At 46.7% G+C, this 25,883-nt stretch overlaps 1 protein-coding gene across 1 annotated transcript; it reads left to right on the plus strand.

The window, feature by feature from the left end:
- The first annotated feature begins 1,284 nt into the window (after positions 1–1,284).
- bphl (biphenyl hydrolase like) lies at positions 1,285–24,163 on the plus strand. Its single transcript, XM_078198980.1, has 7 exons — positions 1,285–1,441; positions 8,962–9,062; positions 10,625–10,791; positions 14,548–14,701; positions 21,230–21,361; positions 23,509–23,632; positions 23,877–24,163. Exons 1-7 carry the CDS (start codon positions 1,362–1,364, stop codon positions 23,971–23,973), a joined length of 855 nt encoding a protein of 284 aa, XP_078055106.1. The 5' UTR covers positions 1,285–1,361; the 3' UTR covers positions 23,974–24,163.
- Positions 24,164–25,883: the final 1,720 nt, after the last annotated feature.

Here is a 25,883-nt window from a genome sequence, read left to right on the forward strand (position 1 = left end):
AGTCAATGGACCTCTATTAGGTCTCCCCTCATTCTCTGTCTTTCCAGGGAGAACAAGCCCAGTTTACCCAGTCTCTCCTCACAGCAAAGACCCTCCATACCAGGCAACATCCTGGTAAACCTTCTCTGCACTCTCTCTAAAGGCTCCACGTCCTTCTGGTAGTGCGGCGACCAGAACTGGACGCAGTACTCCAAATGTGGCCTAACCAGCGTTCTATACAGCTGCAACACCAGACTCCAGCTTTTATACTCTATACCCCGTCCTATAAAGGCAAGCATACCATATGCCTTCTTCACCACCTTCTGTTCAAGGGGACATAGGTTCAAGGTGAGGGGCAGGAGATTTAGGGGGGATGTGAGGAAAAGTTACTTTACCCAGAGGGTGGTGATGGTCTGGAATGTACCATCCTGGAAGGGTGGTAGAGGCGGGTTGCCTCACAACCTTTAAAAAGTACCTGGCTGAGCATTTGGCAAGTCATAACATTCAAGGTTATGGGCCAAGTGCTGGTAAATGGGATTAGGTGGGAGGTCAGGTGTTTCTCAGCTGTCGGTACAGACTCGATGGGCCGAATGGCCTCTTCTGCACTTTATGATTTTATGTTTCTATTTTGTTAGATATGTTCAAGAGGAAGCTGGACGTGGCCTTTGCAGCTAAAGGGATCAAGGGGTATGGAGAGAAAGCGGGAGTGGGATACTGAAAGTGCAGGATCAACCATGATCATATTGAATGATGTTTATTTTAAAGTTTATTTATTTGTGTCACAAGTTAGGCTTACATTAACACCGCAATGAAGTTACTGTGAAAATCCCCGAGTCACCGCACTCCAGTACCTATTCGGGTACACTGAGGGTGAACTTAGCACGGCCAATGCACCTAACCAGCACGTCTTTCCGACTGTGGGAGGAAACTGGAGCGCCCGGAGGAAACCCACGCAGATACGGGGAGAACGTGCAGACTCCGCACAGACAGTGACCCAAGCCAGGAATCGAACCCGGGTCCCTGGCGCTGCGAGGCAGCAGTGCTAGCCACTGTGCCACCCACCCCCCCCCCCCCTATTTTCTATGTTTCTATTCTATGAAAAGGTGGGGGTGGGTGGCACCAATTGGAGTTGTTCTTTTAAGGAGCCAGCACGGGTTACAATGGGCCGAGTGGCCTCTATTTGTTCTGGAGGATGTTATCGTTTCTTTTGTTGTTTAATAAATGCCCATTTTGTTTATGGTTACTCCTTCCCACCCACCCCTTCCCTGGATTTGTTGGCTGCAGGTTCCGGGAGGGTTCAGGTTACGAGTGCAGGGCAGCCTGGGAGGGTTGGCACCCGGCTCTGCGCTCCGGCAGGTTCGCGGAGAGTCGCCGCTGGGAAGATGCTGTTGACCGCAGGCAGGGCGCTGTCCAGAGCGCTGCGCTTGCCAACTCGCTGCAGCCCGGGCTCCAAACTGTACCGGTAACTATCAGTCAGGTTGTACAGAGGGGAGGGGATGGGAGTCACCTAACAAAAGGTCTCGGTTAACTTAAGCTCCGAGAAAATAAAACCTCAGACCCGCAAAAGATATAGAAATCTAAAGGGGGTGCAGCTAAACTTCTATGTAAAGTTTGGGTGAGTTAAACCCTTTAAAGAAAGAGAAAATGCTAATCCAGCAGACAGCCCACGCCTACATTTATAATTTAAAAACCCCTCTGTTTTTTTTAAGATCTTGCATTTAGACACACATCGGTTTATATCAATGTAAAAATCTTGCCTGGGGTCTTTAGGTAAATAGCCACAAACAGGTCCACCGAGAAGCCTGCGTTTCATTTTCTGTTCACCAGGAAGTGAATCATTGTGTCCCCATTGCAGCGGGGAAATGCTGCAATCAAAATCTGCGACCTTTCACACTGTGTGAAGTTTTAAAACTTGCTTAAAACTCCCAACTGAAAACAGAAAATGCTGGATTAATTTAGCAGGTCTGGCAGCATTGTGGAGGGTTAAGGTTTCCATAGAATCCCTACAGTGCAGGAGGAGGCTATTCGGCCCATTGAGTCTGAACTGATCCATCCTATCCTAGTAACCCCTGCATTTACCGTGGCTAATCCACCACCCACACATCTTTTGGACACAATTTAGCACGGCCAATCCACCTGACCTGCACATAGAATTGTAGATCCATAGAATCCCTGCAGTGCAGAAGGAGGCCATTTGGCCCATCGAGTCTGCACCGACTCTTCAAAGGAGCATCCTACTCAGGCCCACCTCCTGCCCAATCCCCATAATGCCATGCATTTACCCCGCTAATCCCCCTAACCTACACATCTTGGGACACAAAGTCTTTTGGACTGTGGGAGGAAACCAGGGCACCCAGAGGAAACCCATGCAGACTCGGGGAGAATGTGCAGACTCTGCACAGACAGTGACCCAAGCTGGGAATCGAACCCGGGTCCCTGACGCTATGAGGCAGCAGTGCTAACCACTGTGCCACTACTTTGTACAGAAGTTCCCCAACTCCCGATTTGGAGGTTTGCCCCTGTACAACAACAACAACCTTTATTGGTATGGCACCTTTAAAATAAAAAAATGCCCTGAGCAGTTCACAACAGCATTATATTTAATATGATGCTAATCGCCACATATTGGATCAGATGACCAAAGCTTGGCTTTAAGGAGTGTCTTACAGGGGGAGAGTGAGGTGGAGAGATGGACAGCTGTAAGGAGGAATCCCAGAGTCTGGGGCCCAAGCAACTGAAAACCCGGCCCCCAATGGTGGAGCAATTAAATTCAGGGGGGCTCGAGAGGGGAGAGCTAGTGGATGATGGATGTCTTGTGGGGTGGGGGGAGTGTTTGTGGGGCGCTGGAAGAGATTACAGAGATGGGGAGGGGGGCGGTCACAAAGGGATTTGAAAACAAAGATGAGGATTTTAAAATCAAGACATTGGCAGCCAGTGTAAGTCAGTGAACATGGAGGGGGCGATAGGGGAACAGGACCTGGTGCGAGTTAGGACACAGGCAGCTGTTTAACATCGCCCCACATTTACAGCGGTTAGAATGTGGGAGACCGACCAGGAGAATGTTGGAATAGTCGGATCTAGAGATAGGAAAGTAATGGATAAGGGTTTCAACAGCAGATGAGCTGAGGCAGGGACAAAAGCATGCCACAGCATACAGGGCTACGGACCAAGCGCTGGAAAATGGGATCAGAATGGATAGGTGCTTGATGGCTGTTGCAGACACGATGGGCTGAAGGGCCTCTTGTTATGCTGTAAAACTCCATGACCGAACATTTGCCATCCCGCGCACCACGGGAATCGTAGCGCTCGGACCATGTAAAGCTCTGTTGGCCTCGGGCGGGATGCCCACCAACGCCTCTACTTTCTCAGAAGACTAAGGAAATTTAGCATGTCAGCTCCGACTCTCACCAACCTTTACAGATGCACCACAGAAAGCATTCTTTCTGGTTGTATCACAGCTTGGTATGACTCCTGCTCTGCCCAAGACCGCAAGGAACTACAAAAGGTCATGAATGTAGCCTAGTCCATCACGCAAATCAGCCTCCCATCCATTGACTGTGTCTACACTTCCCGCTGCCTCGGCAAAGCAGCCAGCATAATTAAGGACCCCACACACCCCGGACATTCTCTCTTCCATCTTCTTCCATTGGGAAAAAGATACAAAAGTCTGAGGTCACGTACCAACCGATTCAAGAACAGCTTCTCCCCTGCTGCTGTCAGACTTTTGAATGGACCTACCTTGCATTAAGTTGATCTTTCTCTACACCCTAGCTATGACTGAAACACTGCATTCTCCACCCTCTCCTTTCCTTCTCTATGTATGGTATGCTTTGTCTGTATAGCGTGCAAGAAACAATACTTTTCACTGTATACTGATACATGTGACAATGATAAATCAAATAAAAAATCCCACCTCATGACTCTACATTACAGAGCTGGGAAATGGTAGCCTTAACGATGGGGGGAATATTTCAGACACAGTCACTGGCTTTGGCCTGACCACTAGGCCGTTGGTTTTATTCGGCATTGGCTTTCCCCACCACAAAGTTAAAGTTACACCGGGTGTGACAGACCCATAATAAAAGAGAAAAGGTCCCAGTGACTCACCGTGGGGAACACCAGAGGAAACCTGCCGAGTGATAGAAACATCCTGTTTGGAGCGAGTGTGCATCACCCTTCAAACCTCTTCGCTTAAAGCTCCACAAGTCTGCAAACCGCACTCACCAACTGTAATCAACGGCACATAATCTCGAGTGGAAGTTTCCCCCCATGTCCTTCCCAACCTGTGTGCAACCGTTGACACAATTGAGTCCACTATCTTCCTCCAACGCTTCTCCATTATTGTCCAGGTGGGTGGAACATGCTCTGATCCAGTTCCATTCTTATCTATCTAGCCAAACTATCACTTGCGACGACTTCTCCTTCTGTTGTGTTTGGTTCTCTTCCCCCCCCCCCCCCAACAATCCCCTCGGCCCTCCTCATCCTAATCCTCGTTTGCATGCTGCCCTTTTGTGACATCATCCCAAATTTCCCGCGAGGAACAGATGGAGGTGGGCATGTTACTGTGCCATGGTGCACAATTTTACAGCCCATCCACCCCGCCCCCCCCCCCCCCCCCCCCGTCAATCATTAAGGTGTAATGATCACAAGATGCAGGCTGTATCACTACGCTGCTGATACGGGGCAGTGCTTAATGTGACCTGTCAGGAGAGTGAAGTACAACCTTACTTCCACTCGAGATTATGTGCCGTTGATTACAGTTGGTGAGTGCGGTTTGCAGACTTGTGGATCTTTAAGTGAAGAGGTTTGAAGGGTGATGCACACTCGCTCCAAACAGGATGTTTCTATCACTCGGCAGGTTTCCTCTGGTGTTCCCCATGGTGAGTCACTGGGATCTTTTCTCTTTTATTATGGGTCTGTCAAACCCGGTGTAACTTTTAAGATGTGACGTTTTGGAATTTTTGCTGCTTTGTTGGCTATCAGCAGTTAGTCATTGTTATTTTTCTAACTATCCTGTGATTTGTACATTTACTCTTCTCCAGTTCTGAGTTGCTGTTTCCTGATGACTAAATCAATAACGTGCGGTGCCAATATGCTGGAGGAAGAAAGCTGACAAAGGAAAAGAAACTGTAATAATTTACTAATCAATCTCACTTCCTCTAAACCCACTGCCCCTTACCGTAGCCCTGATCATTCACCCTTGTCTCGTTTCTCCTCAACATCCCCTCAGTCCTCCCTGAGCTCATCTTGTTGATGAGACCCTCTTCCCGCTCTCTTGACCTTATTGCCAATAAACTGTAGAACGCATACCTTCTCTTCCTGGTCTCCATGTTGGCACAGTAAGAACCTGATGAAGGGGCGGCGCTCCGAAAGCTCATGATTCCAAATAAACCTGTTGGACTTCAACCTGTGTTGTGAGCCTTCTTACTGTGCCCACTCCCGTCCAATGCTGGCATCTCCACTCCACATTAGTTGATATTGTTAACAGTTTTCTCTCCTCCGGTTCTGCCCCTCCTTGAAATCCACAGTCATCAAAAAACAACAATGCACGGCTGCACTGTCCTTACAAACCACCGTCCCATTTCCAGCCTCCCTTTCTCCCCCAACGTCCTGGACTGTGTTCATCTTTCCCAAAATTCCCTGTTCGAATCCCCTCAATCAGGTTTCCGTCATTGCCTCGGTGATTAAAATGGCTCTTATCAAAATCACAAATGATATTCCATGTGATTCTGACAAAAGGAAACTTTCCCCCCATGTCCTTCCCAACCTGTGTGCAACCGTTGACACAATTGAGTCCACTATCTTCCTCCAACGCTTCTCCATTATTGTCCAGGTGGGTGGGACATGCTCTGATCCAGTTCCATTCTTATCTATCTAGCCAGACTATCACTTGCGACGACTTCTCCTTCTGTTGTGTTTGGTTCTCTTCTCCCCCGCCCTCCAACAATCCCCTCGGCCCTCCCCATCCTAATTCTCGTTTGCGTGCTGCCCTTTTGTGACATCATCCCAAAACAAGTCAGTTTTCACGTGTACACTGACGACAATCCGCCCTACCTCGCCATCACCTCTCTCGACTCTCACTAAATTATCAGGCATTCAGCAGCGGGTGAGCAGAAATTTCCTTCAGTTACGTCTTGGGGAGACTGAATCTGTTGCCTTCAGCCCCTGCTACAAACTCTGTTCCCTAGTTACCAACTCCACCCCTGCCCATGGCAGCCGTCTGAGGCCCAAACAGACTGCTCACAATCTCAGCGTCATATTTGACCCCAAGGTGAACTTCCGAACTCATAGTCACATCATCACCAAGACCGCCTATCTCCATCTCCTCTAATTCTAGCCCTTTGACTCCACCACCCCATGCCTAAGTTCTGGAATTCCTTCCTAAAACCTCTCCACCTCTCTGTCTTCCTTTAAGATGCTCCTGCATGCCCCCTCAAGGGGGAGAGCAGCCTATGGTCATCTGGGATTGTGGTGGCTTTATAAGCTACTTCTTTGACCACGGTAGAAAATATACATTTTGAAAAGAGACCGCTTCCTTCAGCCCATTGCATCAGGAATGCAGGCTGAGGGAGATTTGCTTTATTTATGGTTAGTTAGCAAATCTAAATAAAAGTGCAAAGTGTGATGGATTGTACGGAGACATAAGGGGGCAAGAATTTACTGGGTGGCAGAGTAGAGGGAGGAATGGCATTGGTTTGGTTGGCCAATGTGATGAGGCTGGCAGCTGCATTGAGATAGCCTCCAGGTGGCTTCTGGTGGCTGGGATGGGGATCACATTTGGAGATTCCATAGCCCAAAGAAAATGCCCGTGTCCCAATGTCAGGAGCCTCCCCCAAAGCCCCGCCACCACTGCTAGAAGGTTTTCACCCCCAATCACTGGGCCTGTCTTGGCTGCGTCAGAGGGAAAGAATTTCTTCCATCCTTGCAAGGACGGCTCAGCAGCAGCCACCTATACTGGCAGTCCTGCCAAGGTTGCTGGTCTTGTGATTGGGTTGGCAGCATGGAGTGCCGGCCCACTGTCCTTGATTGGGTTGTGGGGGACTGGCAGCAGCCAATCAAAAGAGTGATTCCAGGAAAATTGCCACCTTGGTCCTTGTGCCCACTCCTGCGTGCTTGCAACTCGCAATTGGTGTCAATATTGGGACTTACCCCCTGCCAGTAAAATCCAGGCCAAGATTTTCATGGCTTACATATGTTAATGTATATAATTTATATATATATGTGTATTAAATGTACATATATTGAAAGGATTAATAATCACACATGTTTAAAAATCACATAAGCTACAAGCTGCTTCTCACTCACACAGGGAAAGCTATGTGGAAACCACAGGTCTTGATTAAAGCAGACCCAGATAAGAGTCAAGGACCATTTAATTGAACAATGTGCAGCCACAGCTCATGTTTGCCCATTAGACAAGGAACAATGGAAAGGGAGGTTGATATACCAATGGTCAGCATTATAGCTATCGTTGCTTGATGATATAACATGCAGAAGTTATAATTGGACACGATACCCTTATGTAACCCTTATGCATGAGGTAACCTTAATCAATAAACGCGAGTGGATAGAGGTAACTTCTATGCCTCGACTGGTATATACTAATTACTTGTAATCAAATTTGAAACTATAACTGCTTGTGTATTTCTGAATTTTGTACTCTGACTGGCCTTGATGACTTAAGTCGGAGTCCTATAGCTATAGTCTTTAATACGTTATCTCCATGACTTGGTCTGGCTACTTGAAGGGAACAACAAATAAAGCATCAAAGAAGCCCCGTAACATATATGAATGAACAAGAGAACTTGTATTTATATAGAATTTCTCGCAACTCCAGGGCATTGCAAAGCACTTTTCATAACTGAAGTATTTTTTTAAGTGAAGACATTGTTCTAATGCAGAAAACGCAGTCAGCAGGTTATGAACAGAAAGATGGTATTGGTCACATAATCTGTTGCTCAGTGTTGGACAAGTTGTTAATTTTAGATTTGAGATTGGGAGATTTAGTTAGCTAAAGAAATCTGAGGTAAAGGCGGGTATGTGGAGTTAGGTCACAGATCAGCCATGTTCTCATTGAATTGCCTTGAGGGGCTGAATGGCCTTCTCCTGTTCCTAGGTCGGAGACTCTCTCTACTTTTCTTTGAATATCTCCTGACTCCTCAAAGCCTGTCCACCATCTACACAAGTCAGGAGTGCGATGGAATACTCTCCACTTGCCTCGATTGAGTGCAGCTCCAACAACCCTCAAGCTCGACACCATCCAGGACAAAACCTCCTGCTTGATTGGCGCCCGTTCCACAAACATTCAACCCCTCCACCACTGGCGCACAGCGACAGCTCTGTGCACTTTCTACAAGATGCATTGCAGAAACTCACCAAGCTTCCTTCAACAGCAGACATCTATCATCTAGAAGGACAAGGGCAGCAGATACCTGGGAACACCACCACCCGGAAGTTCCCCTCCAAGTCACTCACCATCCTGACTGGGAAACATATCACAGTTCCTTCAATGTCGCTGGATCAAAATCCTGGGACTCAATCCCTAACAGCACTGTGGGTGTACCTACACCTCTGGGACTGCAGTGGTTCAATAAGGCAGCTCACCACCACCTTCTCAAGGGCAACCGGGGTTGGGCAATAAATGCTGGTCTAGCCAGTGATGCCCACATCCTGTGAATTAATACTTTTTAAAAATGATGCCATGTATCTTTTACATCCACCCATGCAGGCTAACTGGGCCTCAGTTATATATCTATATATATACATCATAGAATCCCTACAGTGCAGAAGGAGGCCATTTAGCCCACCGAGTCCACACTAACAACAATCCCATATAATATATAATATAATGTATAATATATGTATGTATATTTATATATATATATTATATGTATAATATATATGTATAAATATATATATATAGAACGTTTTTCATATATTATGAAATTGAACATGCTGATTTTTAATTTATTTTTGCTCCAGCACAATAACCTCTGCAAAAATAGAAGTTAATGGAGTTCACCTCCATTATCAACAAACAGGGAAGGGGGATCATGCCCTCTTGCTGCTCCCTGGGGCACTGGGTAAGTTTGTAGTTTCTTCATCTTTTGACTTGGCAGATCAGAATTTAACAAAGGTTTTGCCAAACCGGTTAGGTTAGTGCTAATGTTTCAAATGTTATAGCTCTTCTGTCTACAACATACTATTTAAAAAGTCAATAATTACGTTCCAACAACAACAACTACCTCCTTTTTTATAGCGCTGTTAGTGCATCGTCTAGTCAAATATCCCACCACAGCAGTGTTGTGAAGCAGGATATGACCCTGAGCCACATAATGCAGATATCATTTGATTTAATTTGATTTGATTTATTAATGTCACATGTATTAGTATACAGTGAAAAGTATTGTTTCTTGCACGCCATACAGACAGGGCATACCATTCATAGAGAAGGAAACGAGACAGTGCAGAATGTACTGTTACAGTCATAGCTAGGGTGTAGAGAAAGATCAGCTTAATGCAAGGTAGGTCCATTCAAAAGTCTGATGGAAGAAGCTGTTCTTGAGTCAGTTGGTATGTGACCTCAGACTTTTGTATCTTTTTTCCCGACGGCAGAAGGTGGAAGAGAGAATGTCCGGGGTGCGTGGGGTCCTTAATTATGTTGGCTGCTTTGCCGAGGCAGCAGGAAGTGTAGACAGAGTCAATGGATGGGAGGCTGGTTTGCGTGATGGATTGGGCTACATTCATGACCTTTTGTAGTTTCTTGCGGTTTTGGGCAGAGCAGGAGCCATACCAAGCTGTAATACAATCAGAAAGAATGCTTTCTATGGTGCATTTGTAAACGTTGGTGAGGGTCGTAGCTGAAATGTCTAATTTCCTTAGTCTTCTGAGAAAGTAGAGGCGTTGGTGGGCTTTCTTAACTATAGTATCGGCATGGGGCGGAGACCAGGACAGGTTGTTGGTGATCTGGACACCTAAAAACGTGAAGCTCTCGACCCTTTCTATTCATCCCCATTGATGTAGACAGGGGCATGTTCTTCTCTATGCTTTCTGAAGTCGATGACAATCTCCTTCGTTTTATTGACATTGAGGGAGAAATTATTGTTGCTGCACCAGTTCACCAGATTCTCTATCTAATTCCTGTACTCTGACTTGTCATTGTTTGAGATCTGACCCATTATGGTGGCATCGTCAGCAAACTTGAAAATCGAATTGGAGAGGAATTTGGCCGCACAGTCACAGGTGTACAAGGTGTATAGTAGGGGGCTGTTCAGCAAAGGTTTGGTCAATGAGGAGTATCTTAAAAGAATGAAACAAGGTAGAGGGGTGACAAATGGGTGGGGCAAGGTCACGGAGAGTGACCTTGTCTGCTGCCATCAAACACATTTCAAGTCCAGATGACCCTTTATCAAAGCTTTGACAAAGGGTTATCTGGACTCGAAACATCAGCTCTTTTCTCTCCTTACAGATGCTGTCAGACCTGCTGAGATTTTCCAGCATTTTCTCTTTTGATTGCTGGGAGTATGTTTTGTCATATGTTGCTTCTCTGAGTACTGTCGAATAATGAGTGCAGCTCTAATGGAAGATATCATTCCGGGTGGGATTGGATGAACGGCCAGTTAATAAAACCATTTTCCCCTTGCAGGAAGCAGCCAGACCGATTTTGGACCTCAGCTTAAGTCATTGAACAAGGAACATTTCAGCGTTGTTTGCTGGGACCCTCGAGGCTATGGGCACTCCATCCCTCCGAAACGAGAGTTTCCTTTGGATTTCTATCATACGGATGCGAAAGATGCTGTGGATCTAATGCAGGTTTGTGCATTGCATAAATACCCTAAGCTCCCCACTGCTGCACGACCTCTGCCATTGGTTACGAGCGGCACAGAGCAAACTTTGAATTCTGATGGAATTGACAATGTTGTAAAGTCCAGTTTCCGGGCACAACTGGAAATGGAACTCTGAGCATCTTGGGAATGTGCAACCCCACAAAGCATTCCCTGAAGCATTTGTTTAGCTCTTTAATTTCTATTTACCCCTCTTTTAAAATAGATATCAATCCAAAATGAAAGGAGAGAAAGAAAGTTCAGTAAGACAGAGAGTAAAAAGGGATGGAAAATGAAAGGTAATAGAATTTAGGTAGATTATTTCAGTAATAAAAGGAGAGAGTTTTCCATTTTATATCAGAATTTTAAATCAGTCAGCAGCCAGCGAGTGGTTAGAATCTGGAACATTGTATCTGTGAGGTAGTCAAGAGTTAAAGTTTTTAAAGTTTAAAGTTTATTTATTCGTGTTACAAGTCAGCTTACATTAACTCTGCAATGCAGTTACTGTGAAAATCCCCTAGTTGCCACACTCTGGTGCATGTTTGGGTACACTGAGGGAGAATTTAGCATGGCCAATGATTTGATTTGATTTGATTTATTTTTGTCACATGTATTAGTATACAGTGAAAAGTATTGTTTCTGGCATGCTATATAGAGAAAGTATACTGTTCATAGAGAAGGAAATGAGAGTGTGCAGAATGTAGGGTTACAGTCATAGCTAAGGTGTAGAGAAAGATCAACTTAATGCGAGGTAAGTCCATTCAAAAGTCTGACAGCAGCAGGGAAGAAGCTGTTCTTGAGTCGGTTGATACGTGTCCTCAGACTTTCGTATCTTTTTCCCAAAGGAAGAAGGTGGAAGAGAGGATGTCCGGGGTGCATGGGGTCCTTAATTATGCTGGCTGCTTTGCCGAGGCAGTGGGAAGTGTAGACAGAGTCAATGGATGGGAAGCTGGTTTGCGTGATGGATTGGGCTACATTCACGATCTTTTGTAGTTCCTTGAGGTCTTGGGCAGAGCAGGAGCCATACCAAGCTGTGATACAACCAGAAAGAATGCTTTCTATGGTGCATCTGTAAAAATTGGTGAGAGTCGTAGCTGACATGCCAAATTTCCTTGGTCTTCTGAGAAAGTAGAGGCGTTGGTGGGCTTTCTTAACTATAGTGTTGGCATGGGGGGACCAGGACCTAACCATGCACCTAACCAGCATGTCTTTCGGACTGTGGGAGAAAACTGGAGCACCTGGAGGAAACCCACGCAGATACAGGAGAGAATGTGCAGTCTCCGCGCAGACAGTGACCCAAGCCGGGAATCGAACCCTAGCGCTGTGAGGCAGCAGTGCTAACCACTGTGCCGCCGTGGTTAGAATCCAGAACGCTCTTGTCTGAGAGGTGATCGAGAGTGGTTAGGATCTTGAACGCTCTGTCTGCGAGGTGGCCAAGGCAGATTCAATCAAAGCTTTCAAAAGAGAATTCCCTAATTGTTTGAAAAGGAACAAGCTTGCAAGTTGATAGGGTATTGGCAGGAGAGTGGGACTGGGCGAGCTGCTCTTGCAAAGAGAGAGCTGGCCTGGAATGAATGGGCTGAATGGCGGGTGACAGTGCTGTAACTATTCCAGAATTTGATGGCTCTATCAAATCTTCAATCACAGAGAAATGGAGTTCAAACACAGGGCCATTATTCTGCGGATCCTTCATAAGACTTTGGTTAGATTGTAATAAGAGCATTGCATGCGGTTCAGGTCACACTTTAGGAAGGATGTGAGGGTCCCTGAGGGAGTGCAGAGCAGATTTACCAGCTTGGTTCCGGGGATGAGGGATTTTACCTACAAGTTTAGATTTTGAGGAGATCAGATTGTTCCCCTTGGAGCAAAGGAGAGTGAGGAGAGATTTGAGGAGGTGTACGGGGTTAGGACAGGTTTAGACAAGGTAGATAAGGAAAAACTCTTCCCATTGGCTGATTGTATGAGGACTAGTGGGACACAGATTTAAGGTCCTGGTCTTGAGGCACAGTGGGGGAGGGAGGGTGCGAAAGAATTTCTTTAAGCAGCGATGCTGGTGATGTGGTACTTGCTGCCTTACAGGGCGGTGGAAGTAGAGACCGTGAGGATTACAGGGATGGAGTGGGCAAATGGGACTGACTGGATTGCTGCGCAGAGAGCTGGCATTGGCTCGATGGGCAGAATGGTGTTGTCTGGAAAATTAGACACTTCAACCAGTTTGCACTAAAATCTCTTTACCCAGGTGTCCTTATTTACCAGGTGAACAAAAGGCCAGGATTCAGTTCGTGGTTCAACTCAATTTCATTAACTCAATTTTATTAAGCTCAATAAATGCTAACACACAGTTCCTATTCCCAAATGATCTTAGCCCCGTTTGCCTAAGATTCTAATACTACCCGTGCCAATGAACTTGACTGAGTCGCGGGTTCAATTCTCTGAGCCTCAGCCATCTCAGAGTCCTCACCTTCGAAGGCGATTCTTGTACGCCCTCTTCCATCCATCTCTGAGTTGCCACTGAGTCTTTCTGTCGTCGTCTTTGCTGCAGGTTGTGCTGAGTCTTTGCTGAGGGTGGCCTCCAGGTGTCTCTTCTTATCTCCCTCTTCGTGCCCTTCTAGAAGGTTCTCTGGTTTCCAGCCAATGAGGTTACCAGGCAGAGTAGCAGTACCCAATGAGGTTGCAAATTCCTTATTTGGAAGACACCAGCTAGGTGACAATCGCCATATATGCATATTCCACGCTGCCCCCTTCCAAATAAGGTCATGGTGAGAACCTGAGGAGCCACAGAGTCCGGCCAAAACCTGGGAATACACAAACCATCTGCCAGATATGGTCAGGGTCGAGTCTTTCTGCTCGTTCCTGACCTGAATTGTGTTTGACCTTAGCCTGTCTGGGTTCCCAGCGATCCTGCTGTAGGAGCTGTCTGCCGCAGCAGTTTAATTTAGAGTGTTCAGTTGTCCATTGGGCTTACGATTCAGGCTGTTGGCCAACCGGCCACAATGGGGTGGCACAGCGGCACAGTGGTTAGCACTGCTGCTTCATAACGCCAGGTACCCCAGTTCGATTCCCGGCTTGGGTCACTGTCTGTGTGGAGTTTGCACGTCCTCCCCGTGTCTGCGTGGGTTTCCTCCGGGTGCTCCGGTTTCCTCCCACAGTCCAAAGATGTGGTGGGTAGGTGCATTGGCCGTGCTAAATTCTCCCTCAGTGTACCCGAACAGGCGCCGGAGTGTGGCAACTAGAGGATTATCACAGTAACTTCATTGCAGTGTTAATGTAAACCTACTTGTGACACAAATGAATAAAGTTAAATTGAACTTAAATTGGTTTCATTCTGTGCCACAATGACGCTATATCCATTCTCATAGGGGAGGTGATAGCCTTGTGGTATTATCGCTAGACTATTAATCCAGAAACTCAGTTAATGTTCTGGGGACCCGGGTTCAAATCCCACCAAGGGAGATGGTGGAATTTGAATTCAATAAAAAAAATCTGGAATTAAGAATCTACTGATGACCATGAAACCATTGTCGATTGTTGGAAAAACCCATCTGGTTCACTAATGTCCCTTAGGGAAGGAAATCTGCCGTCCTTACCCGGTCTGGTCTACATGTGACTCCAGAGCCACAGCAATGTGGTTGACTCTCAACAACTAGGGATGGGCAATAAATGCTGGCCAGCCAGCGACGCCCATATCTCATGAATGAAAAAAAAAATCATGGCAAAGTCTCAGGAATGTTGCCGTTCTTTCCAGGCGCTGAACTTCAGGAGATTTTCCCTTGCGGGTTGGAGCGACGGTGGAATATCTGCTCTGATTGCTGCCTCGAAATATCCCAACCTGATTCGCAAATTGGTCGTGTGGGGTGCAAACGCCTATCTTACTCAGGAAGACATAAAACTTTACAACGGTGAGTATGTGGATTTGGTGGCAATATTATAAGAAATACTTACAGAGAATAATCCCCCCCACCCTCACCAACTCCCCCCACCCCCATTACCTCAGCATCACCACTTTCCAGAGGGCCTGAAATTCATTTCCTCAGATGGATGGATCTCTTGTGGAGTTACGACAGGCATTTGTATCTCGTTGAACCTGTTGAAATGGGGCCTGAGGCCCAGTTTCGAACTGGCCTCCAGCTCCTGGTTTGGGCCTGCGCAGCCTCTGCGACACTAGGCCCGAAAACATTTTTACGCCATATGCTTTTAAATCTCCCTCACGGCAGACAGTGCTCTAATTTTAGACAGGAAATTCGAAGTCCTTGCATTAGAAAGATCCTTCCTCAGCTTGAACCTCAAATTCCCTGGAGTTGATGAAACAAAATCAGTCACGGGCAGTTGAAAAGTGAATTGTTTTAGGGCTTGTATCTGCTTCCTTCATTTTCCCTTGTGATTTTAAAATCCCATTTGGACCCCATACAACAGGGCTTCAAACTGGGGGTCGAGATTCCCTCCCAGTGCGGTCGTGAGATGAGACTTTGGGGGTTGCGAGCTCTGAAGTATCAATGGCAACCGTGGAGTTTTGACTGAATTCTAACAGCTGCAAAGTCCCTTCTAAATTCTCACTTTTAATAATGGTTCACAGCCTAAACGATCAATATTAGAGGCCTGATTCTTGCTCTACGAAGACAGTTATAAAGGTACGTTTTGAAAAATCGCTTGAAGATTAAACACTCCAATTCCTGCCCACTCTCACAGGTCCCCCCCACCCTCCCAGGTCTCCCATAGAATCCGACAGTGCAGAAGGAGGCCATTCGGCCCATCGAGTCTGCACCGACCACAATCCCACCCAGGCCTTATTCCTATCACCACATGCATTTACCCGAGCTAGTCCCCCTGACACTGTGGGGTAATTTTAGCATGGCCAATTCACCTAACCTGCACATCTTTGGACTGTGGGAGGAAACCGGAGCGCCCGGAGGAAACCCACGCAGACATGGGGAGAATGTGCAGACTCCGCACAGACAGCGACCCAAGCTGGGAATCGAACCTGGGACCCTGGCGCTGTGAGGCAGAAGAGCTAACCACTGTGCCACCGTGCTGCTCCTCTCCCACTCGCACAGCTCCCAATGAGGGGGGTAGGGAGGGGCAGGACTTGCTGCAATTTTCAATCCTGGAAAGCATTGCCCTAGAAAAGCTGCTGCTGCGGCCGAAGTTGCAACGGTTAACCTTCACCTGTACTGGTCTCGAATAAGCGGAAAGGTGTCCATTTGGCCAAGAACAGCTGGCTTACATTCCAGCTGTTCAAAATCGGGTGGAGCGGTGGAGAATCAGTGAAAATTAGTTGGGGGGGAGGCGGACCTTTTCATTTGATCCCCAAACCTATGAGTGCTAATCAGATAAAGGGCGAGCAGCTACCTTTTTATTCATTTGTGGGACATGGGCGTCGCTGGCTGGGCCAGCATTTATTGCCCATCCCTAGTTGCCCTTAGTTGAGAGTCAACCACATTGCTGGCCAGGTGCGATACAGTAGCACAGTGGTTAGCACTGCTGCCTCACAGCGTCAGGGACCCAGGTTCAATTCTGGCCTCAGGTCACTGTATGTGTGGGGTTTGCACGTTCTCCCCGTGTCTGCGTGGGTTTCCTCCGGTTGTTCTGGTTTTCTCCCACAGTTCAAAGATGTGCAGGTTAGGTTGATTGGCCATGCTAAATTGACCCTAGTGTCAGGGGGATTAACAGGATAAATGTGCACGGGGAATAAGGCCTGCGTGGGATCGTGGTTGGTACAGACCCGATGGGCTGAATGGCTTCCTTCTGTACTGCAGTGATTCTATGATCTATGATTGCTGTAGCTCTGGAGTCACATGTAGGCCAGACCCGCTAAGGACGGCAGATTTCCTTCCCTAAAGGGCATAGTGAACCAGATGGGTTTTTCCGACAATTGGCAATGGTTTCATGATCATCAGTAGATTCTTAATTCCAGATATTTTTTATTGAATTCAAGTTCCACCCGGATTCGAACCCGGGTCCCCAGAACACTAGCTGAGTTTCTGGATTAATAGTCTAGTGATGATACCGCTTGGCCATCAACTCCCTCTGCATTCTTGCCTGTTCTGCCACTCTTAAATGACAGCGATGTTAGGGAAAGCAGTCAGGGTTAAACCCCTCAGAGGGGCGGCACAGCAACCGCGAATGGCGGGACAGGATTTGGTTGTGGTCCCCCACCCCCTCTCTAGTATTGCCCAATAGCATTTTGATGCTCACTAAACCTGTGGCGATCAGGTCACATGATACAAACAATATGCAAATGATGGAGTGAATCTCGTAACAATTCCCCAAAGCTGAACTGGGATTGAGGGACAGGTCTAAAGGTAAGTGATAGTGTGCTGTGCACCTACACTACATGGACTGCAGCGGTTGAAGAAGGCAGCTCACCTCCATCTTCTTGAGGGCAATTAGAGATGGGCAATCAATGCTGGCCGAGTCAGCAATGACCACATCCCGTGAACAGATAATTAACAAAAACTTAATTGCAACAGCAGCTCTGTCAAAGAATATTTTTATTAACAGCATCCGGCTGAGGTGTTAATAAGTAAAATATTTCAGCATGTTTTCACCTCCTCAGTGGTCAGCTCTTTACTACATACCTTAACGAGGCTGCAATCCTTCTATGTTAAGGATTGTTTTCTCCTGCAGGATTTTCTGCTTCATTTTAACATGGCTACGGATTGCATTAGACAAAACTGTGTCCCCAGACAAAAATGGGATGTTCGGGTCCTAACGTCCTTATAATGAGCATCAACTCACCACATGTATTGGTCACCACTGAGTCATGGAGGTTTACGGCATGGAAACAGGCCCTTCGGCCCAACTTGTCCATGCCGCCCAGTTTTTATCATTAAGCTTGTCCCAATTGCCTGCATGCGGCCCACATTCCTCTATACTAATCTTAACCATGTAACTGTCTAAATGCTTTTTAAAAGACAAAATTGTACCCGCCTCTACTATTACCTCTGGCAGCTCATTCCAGACACTCACCACCCTCTGTGTGAAAAAATAGCCCCTCTGGACCCTTTTGTATTCTTCCCTCTCACCTTAAACTTATGCCCTCTAGTTTTAGTCTCCCCTTAACCTTTGAGAAAAGATGTTGACTATCTAGCTGATCAGTGCCCCTCATTATTTTATAGGCCTCTATAAGATCACCCCAAGACTCCTATGCTTCAGGGAAAATAAGTCCCAGTCTATCCAGCCTCTCCTTGTAACTCAAACCATCAAGTCCCGGTAGCATCCTAGTAAATCTTTTCTGCACTCTTTCTAGTTTAATAATATCCTTTCTATAATAGGGTGACCAGAACTGTACCCAGTATTCCAAGTGTGGCCTTATTAATGTCTTGTACAACACCACTGCTCCCATATCTGCTGCAGAAGTAGCCACACCTCATTCAGCACCTTTTGTTCAGTTTGTTATTGATATCTCTGGAATGTAGCTGCCCCTTTAGCAGTGACTCTTCATTGATATGATAATGGAGGGGTGTCTTACTGCAGGCCAACCACATTTTGCTGTCTGCTACCCAATGGGACGCTCCCACCGGATCTGCAATGAGACCGAAATGCCCCTCTCCGCACGCTCCAACACACTGCCCCCCAAAACTAGCTTGGGCTCACGTGGGGCTGAGTTGAGAGAGCCCCAACTCTGCTCCTGCAGCACACCTGAAGGAAAGACTCGCATTTACATAGCGCCTTTCACAACCGCAGGACGTCCCAGAGGGAAGTGTTTTTTGGAGCCAACTCACTATTGCAATGCAGGAAATGAGACAATTGGATTGGGCACAGCAAGATCCCACAGATCGCAATGTCGTTATGAGCAGGTAAACTGAGGGTGAAGAGAGGGCCTCGGTTTAACATCGCATCCACAGTTAGCACATCTGTCAGTGCTGCACTCCTGCAGTACTGCGCTGGAGTGTCAGACTCGATTTGTTGGTGCTCGGGTGCTGGAATGGGGCTTGTGTCTCAGAGGCGAGCGCGCTGCCTCTCAGTTGGATGTGAAAGATCCCGTGGCATTATTTCGAAAAGGAAGCTGGGGAGTTTCCCCTGAGGTCCAGGCCAATATTAATCCCTTAATCGGCATCACAAAAACAGATTGCCTGCTCATAACGACATTGCAGTCTGTGGGATCTTGCTGTGCCCAATCCAATTGCCTCATTCCCTGCGTTGCAACAATGACTGGGCTCCAAAATACCCTTCCCTCTGGGATATCCTGTGGTTGTGAAAGGCGCTATGTAAATGTGAGTCTTTCCTTCATGTGTGCTGCAGGATTGGGGCAGAATTCCTCTCTCAACTCAGCCCCACGGGAGCCCGAGCTAGTTTTGGGGGGGGCAGTGTGTTGGGACGTGCAGAGAGAGGCATTTAGGGCCAGGACTGGAACAACTCGATACCGAAAAGCCAACCTCGCGTGTCCAACCTTTCCCTTTTCTGTTCATCACTTCCTCAATGCGGGTGAAACTGGGAACTGACCCCAGACTGAGGGATCAAACTGAATCTTGCTCTCACTGAGCAACATGGTTAATTTCTACCTCGTTTACTCACTTGGAGTTTCAGCCAGACCTCTCTGTTTCCAAAAACTTCCCAGCATTTCACTGTAAAACCAGGTACATTCAAAAATGTTATTGAAGTGTTATCATGTGACGTTTCTGCACCAACTTCACTTAATGTTAAAACCCTCAAACGCACACTAATGCACAGGTTTTAGATAATTATTATAAGACATATATCACTGCCTCACCCTAAGATATATAAGATCATAAGATATAGGAGCAGAATTAGGCCATTCGGCCCATCGAGTCTGTTCTGCCATTCAATCATGGTTGATACGTTTCTCAACCCCATTCTCCTGCCTTTTCTCCATAACCTTTGATCCCCATACCAATCAAGAACTTATCCCTGTCTTAATTACACTCAATGACCTGGCCTCCACAGCCTTCTGTGACAATGAATTCCATAGATTCATCACCCTCTGGCTGAAGAAATTCCTCCTCATCTCCGTTCTAAAGGGTTGTCCCTTTACTCTGAGGCTGTGCCCTTGGATCCCAGTCTCTCCCACTAATGGAAACATCTTCCCCACGTCCACTCTATCCAGGCCTTTCAATACTCTGTAAGTTTCATCCTTCTAAACTCCATTGAGTACAGATCCAAAGTCCTCAGATGCTCCTCATACGTCAAGCTTTTCATTCCCGGGATCACTCTCCTCTGGACCCTCTCCAAGGCCAGCACATCCTTCCTTAGATAACACGGTCCAAAATTGCTCACAATATTCCAAATGTGGTCTGGCCAGAGCCTTATACAGCCTCAGCAGTACATCCCTGCTTTTGTATTCTCGTCCTCTCGAAATGAATACTAACATTGCATTTGCCTACTCGCTGTGAAGACTTTGTCCTTTCTGACTGAGAGTCTTGATTATCACGTTCGTTCTCTGAACAGGTTTCTCGAGCATTATCTCGATCTCCACCCATAATGATGCTAAGTGGCAGAAGCTGGTCGGATAATGATAATGATAATTGGACACTCAGCCAGATGGCGAATTTATGAAACTGTCTGTGTGGAGTTTGCACATTCTCCCCATGTCTGCGTGGGTTTCCTCCGTGTGCTTCAATTTCATCCCACAGTCCAAAAACGTGCAGGTTAAGTGGATTGGCCATGCTAAATTGTCCCTCAGTGTCTGTTTCTTTACAGAACACGGCATCACATATTGTCTGCCTCCTACTGTACCTACCAACTGCAGTCTCTCTTTGTAAATACTCTAAGCACTTAATAACCAATGTCTTTCCCCTGTGCATCTTAATATAATAAACACACCATTTTAACGCTTCATGTCTTTTGTCTGGTGATCCCACTGTTTTCCCGGCGTAGAATTTCCCCGTTCATTTGTGGTAGCGTTATTTCTCATTGTATCTAACGTATTGGAGGGAGTGCAGAGAAGGTTCACCAGGTTGATACCGGAGATGAGGGGTTTGGATTATGAGGAGAGGCTGAGGAGATTGGGTTTGTACTCATTGGAGTTTAGAAGGATGAGGGGGGATCTTATGGAGACTTATAAGATAATGCGGGGGCTGGATAGGGTGGAGGCAGAGAGATTCTTTCCACTTAGTAAGGAAGTTAAAACTAGAGGACACAGCCTCAAAATAAAGGGGGGTCGGTTTAAGACAGAGTTGAGGAGGAACTTCTTCTCCCAGAGGGTGGTGAATCTCTGGAATTCTCTGCCCACTGAGGTGGTGGAGGCTACCTCGCTGAATATGTTTAAAGCGCGGATGGATGGATTCCTGATCGGTAAGGGAATTAAGGGTTATGGGGATCAGGCGGGTAAGTGGTACTGATCCACGTCAGATCAGCCATGATCTTATTGAATGGCGGGGCAGGCTCGAGGGGCTAGATGGCCTACTCCTGCTCCTATTTCTTATGTTCTTATGTTCTTATTGATACTCACCATTCCTGCTTGATTCCAGCTGTTCGCGATGTCTCAACATGGAGCGAAAACATGAGAAGGCCCCTCGTGGAGATGTACGGGGCTGAATATTTCGCTAAGACCTGGGCTGACTGGATAGATGGCGTCGGTGAAATTGGAAAAAAAGTGGATGGTAAGATAATACTGGATTTATAATTGGGTTCCTGGGTTCGATTCCCAGCTTGGGGTCACTGTCTGTGTGGAGTTTGCACATTCTCCTCGTGTCTGCGTGGGTTTCCTCCGGGTGCTCCGGTTTCCTCCCACAGACCAAAGATGTGCGGGTGAGGTTGATTGGCCATGCTAAAAATTGCCCCTTAGTGTCCTGAGATGCGCAGGTTAGAGGGATTATCATAGAAATCATAGAAACCCTACAGTGCAGAAGGAGGCCATTCGGCCCATCGAGTCTGCACCGACCACAATCCCACCCAGGCCCTACCCCCACATATTTACCCGCTAATCCCTCTAACCTACGCATCCCAGGACTCTAAGGGGCAATTTTTTTTTTAACCTGGCCAATCAACCTAACCCGCACATCTTTGGACTGTGGGAGGAAACCGGAGCACCCGGATGAAACCCACGCAGACACGAGGAGAATGTGCAAACTCCACACAGACAGTGACCCGAGCCGGGAATCGAACCCGGGACCCTGGAGCTGTGAAGCAGCAGTGCTAACCACTGTGCTACCGTGCCGCGGGTAAAATATGTAGGGATATGGGGCTAGGGCCTGGGTGGGATTGTGGTCGGTGCAGGCTCGATGGGCCGAATGGCCTCTTTCTGTACTGTAGGGTTTCTATGATTCTATGATAAGATCGCAATAAATTCAGGGAACCTGAGGAAATTCTTGTGTATAAATCTGGAAGAATAATTTACAACCTGAAGGAATGAGACTCCACAGTTTAAGTTGTTTGTTTTCTGGGTCGGAGAACTTAATTAGCAATAGTGGCACAGTGGTTCGCACAGCTGCCTCACAGCACCAGGGACCCATCTTCGAATCCTGGCTCAGGTCACTGTCTGTGTGGAGTCTGCACGTTCTCCCCGTGTCTGCGTGGGTTTCCTCCGGGTGCTCCAGCTTCCCCCCACAGTCTGAAAGACGTGCTGGTTAAGTGCATTGGCCGTGCTAAATTGTCCCTCAGTGTTACCCGAACAGGCGCCGGAGTGTGGCGACTAGGGGATTTTCGCAGTAACTTCATTGCAGTGTTAATGTAAACCTACTTGTGACACTAATAAACTTTAAAACTTTAATCATTACCATGTTATTAAAATTCACGCACATAATTGCCAGACTTAACTTTCTGTGGCAAGTTTAACAGATAGTTAATGTGCAAATTCGGCAGGACGGAGAGGCGGGGGAGGTAATCAGATGCTGTTTGCAAGAAATAAACGGAAGAATGACACAATTTGTCCAGCAAGTTCTGGAGATAGACAATTTGCAGTGTTGCATCTCTGAAACTTGCTGACAGATTTGCACATTAATAATGGGCTATGCCCATTAACAGGCTCATTACTTTTTGAACAAGATTCTAATCATAGGAACATGGAATCCCTACAGTGCAGAAGGAGGCCATTCAGCCCATCAAGTCTGCATTGACAACAATCCCACTCAGGTCCTAGCCCTGCAACCCCATGTATTTAACCTGCTAATCCCCTGACACTCAGGGTCAATTTAGCATGGCCAATCAACCTAACCTGCACACCTTTGGACTGTGGGAGGAAACCGGAGCACCCGGAGGAAACCCACGCAGACACGGGGAGAACGTGCAGACTCCGCACAGATAGTGACCCAAGGCCGGGAATTGAACCTGGGTCCCTGACGCTTTGAGGTAACAGTGCTAACCACTGTGCCACCGTGCTACCCCAATGAATCTTGCTCATTCAGGTCCAGAGTGGTATGATGTGCCATTCCTACATTTTCATTTTGAGTCAGAAAGGGACCGTGCTGATAAATTATTTGGAATTGTTGGAAATCCGAGGAAATTGGATGGAAATCCGAGTGAGAGAAATAAACTTGCTGAGGGGCTGTGTGAGTAGAGCTGGAGGAATGGACCTGACCACAGAGAGCTGGCATTGGCTCAATGGCTGAACGGTTTCAGTTTGTACCATAATGACTATAATTAAAAACTAGGTCTCCCTGGACAGAACATTTGTAAAATTTAAAAAGGAACTTGATATTTTAATGGGTTTTCAGTACGAGAGAATCTGTAAGCATAAAATGAGTGTTTTTCAACAAAATTCTGACTTGTCATCCCACACATACTGTGATCATATGCGTTTCTGCTGTAGGAGATGTTTGTAAAGATGCTCTTCCACAAGTCAAATGTCCCACACTCATAATTCACGGAGAGAAAGACCCTATGGTGCCGAGATGTCACGCAGACTACATACACAAGCACGTCAAGGGCTCCAGGTGAGGCTATGTTCAGTGTGTTGTTGATTGAATTGGATGGGAGACTGGTGATTCGAGGGAGAAGGGGGGGACTGCGATTCCACAGGGACCTCTTCTCTGGTCAGTGCAGAGGGAGCCCATTCGGCCTATTGGACCTGCAACAACAACAATCCCGCTACACTCTGAACTTTGCCCTATCGCCTTTCACACTTACCATCTCTCAACTGTGATTCTAATTGTTTTTTTAAAATATTTCTGTCTGCAGACTGCACCTGATGGCAGAAGGCAAGCACAACTTACACCTGCGCTTCGCTCAAGAATTTAACAGCCTTGTGGAAGAATTTTTATTGTCGCAAGACTGACCGTTTGTGTGTCAAGGCCAATATCTTAATCTGAAGGCAGTCACATTTCTGTAACTGGAGTGTTGTCAATGAAAATAAGAGTTGGGTTCAGATGCTACATGTCACTGCTCTTGAATCAAACACAAAGATCACCTGTGCAATTGTACAGGCCGACCATTTAAAAATAAATACACATTAAAAGTGAACCCTGCCTTTGAGTCTTCGAAGTCCATCAAATATTAGTTCCACATAGAAATGGGGAAATTTACTATGTTCTGCTGTTCCTATGCACAACATTATAAACTGTATCTTTTATATAGAATATAGTGCTCCTGGCTGAGACTACCCTAATTTTGAAGTTCTCATCCTTGCTTCCAGTTTCCTCCATGGCTTCACCATTCCCTATCGTAGAATCTCTACAGTGCAGGAGGAGGCCATTCAGCCCATCGAGCCTGCACCGACAACATTCCCACCCCAGTCTTATCCATGTATTTAACTTGCTAGTCCCCCTGGTACTAAGGGGCAACTTAGCACAGCCAATCAACCTAACCCACACATCTTTGGACTGGGGGAGGAAACCGGAGTAAACCCACGCAGACACGAGGAGAAGGTGCAAACCCCACACAGTGACCTTGGTGCTGTGAGGCAGCAGTGCTAATCACTGTGCCGCCTATCTCTATAACCTCCTCCAGCTCTCTAACCCTCGGAGATCCTGCTGCTCCTAGGTCTATCCCTCGCAGCCGTGTTTTCAGCTGCCTTGGCATTCGGCTCCGGAATTCCCTCCTCAAATCTTTTCACATCTGCTCTCGTCCTCCCTCCTCATTTCAGGTGTTCCTTAAAACCAATCCCTCCAACAAAGCTTTTGATCGGCTGCCCTATTTTCCTGCCGGGTGTGACTCTTCGACAGATATTGTTTGATAGTCACTCCTGTGACACACCTTGGGATGCGAAAGGTGCGATCCAAATGCAGGTTGTTGTTGTGACTATGTGGGTTTTGGCTTTCTGCCAGGCCTGAAATGCCTGGCTTCAACAGAAGGGATGGCACCAGGTTAAAGTCCAACAGGTTTATTTGGTAGCAAATGCCTTTTTATACCAAATAAACCTGTTGGACTTTAACCTGGTGTTGTTAAAACTCTTACTGTGTTTACCCCAGTCCAACGCTGGCATCTCCACATCATGACAGCCTCACAGCACCAGCGACCCAGGTTCAATTCCATGTACTTATCCAAATGCTTTTTAGATGTTGTTATTGTACCTGCTTCAACCACTATCTCTGGCAGCTTATTCCATATCTGCACCACCCTCTGCGTGAAGAAGTTGCCCCTCAGGTCCCTTTTAAATCTTTCCCCTCTCACCTTAAACCTATGCCCTCGAGTTTTCAATTCAAGGTTTAGAATTAGAGGGGCACAGATACTGCACTGGAGGAGATTACTGAGATAAGGAGGAGAAAAACAAGGATTGAGCATATTAAATTCAAGACATTGCTTGACCAAGTAGTCAATGTAGGCGATAGGGAAACGGGACTTGCTTCGAGTTAAGAACTAGGGGGCAAATGTTTTAAAATTAAGTGTCGCTGATGCGCTATCAATAAGGCGAAAGACTACCGATATGCCAATATAAGCGTAGGCTTTTATTCACAACAGAATCAGGAGCAGATCCCAACATATAATCAACCTGGACTGAACAAGGGGGAGGATGTATGCGCATTTAGAAAGGAATAAACTCATTAACGATAGTCAACATGGTTTTGTGAGAGGGAGGTCATGCCTCACTAACCTGGTGGTGTTTTTTGAAGAAGTGACCAAAATGGTTGACGAAGGAAGGGCCGTGGATGTTGTCTATATGGACTTTAGTAAAGCATTTGACAAAGTCCCTCATGGTAGGCTAGTGAAAAAGGTTGGATCCCATGGGATAAAGGGGGAGGTGGCTAG

This window comes from Mustelus asterias, chromosome 2 (assembly GCF_964213995.1).
Source record: "Mustelus asterias chromosome 2, sMusAst1.hap1.1, whole genome shotgun sequence".
Taxonomy (NCBI): Eukaryota; Metazoa; Chordata; class Chondrichthyes; order Carcharhiniformes; family Triakidae; genus Mustelus; species Mustelus asterias.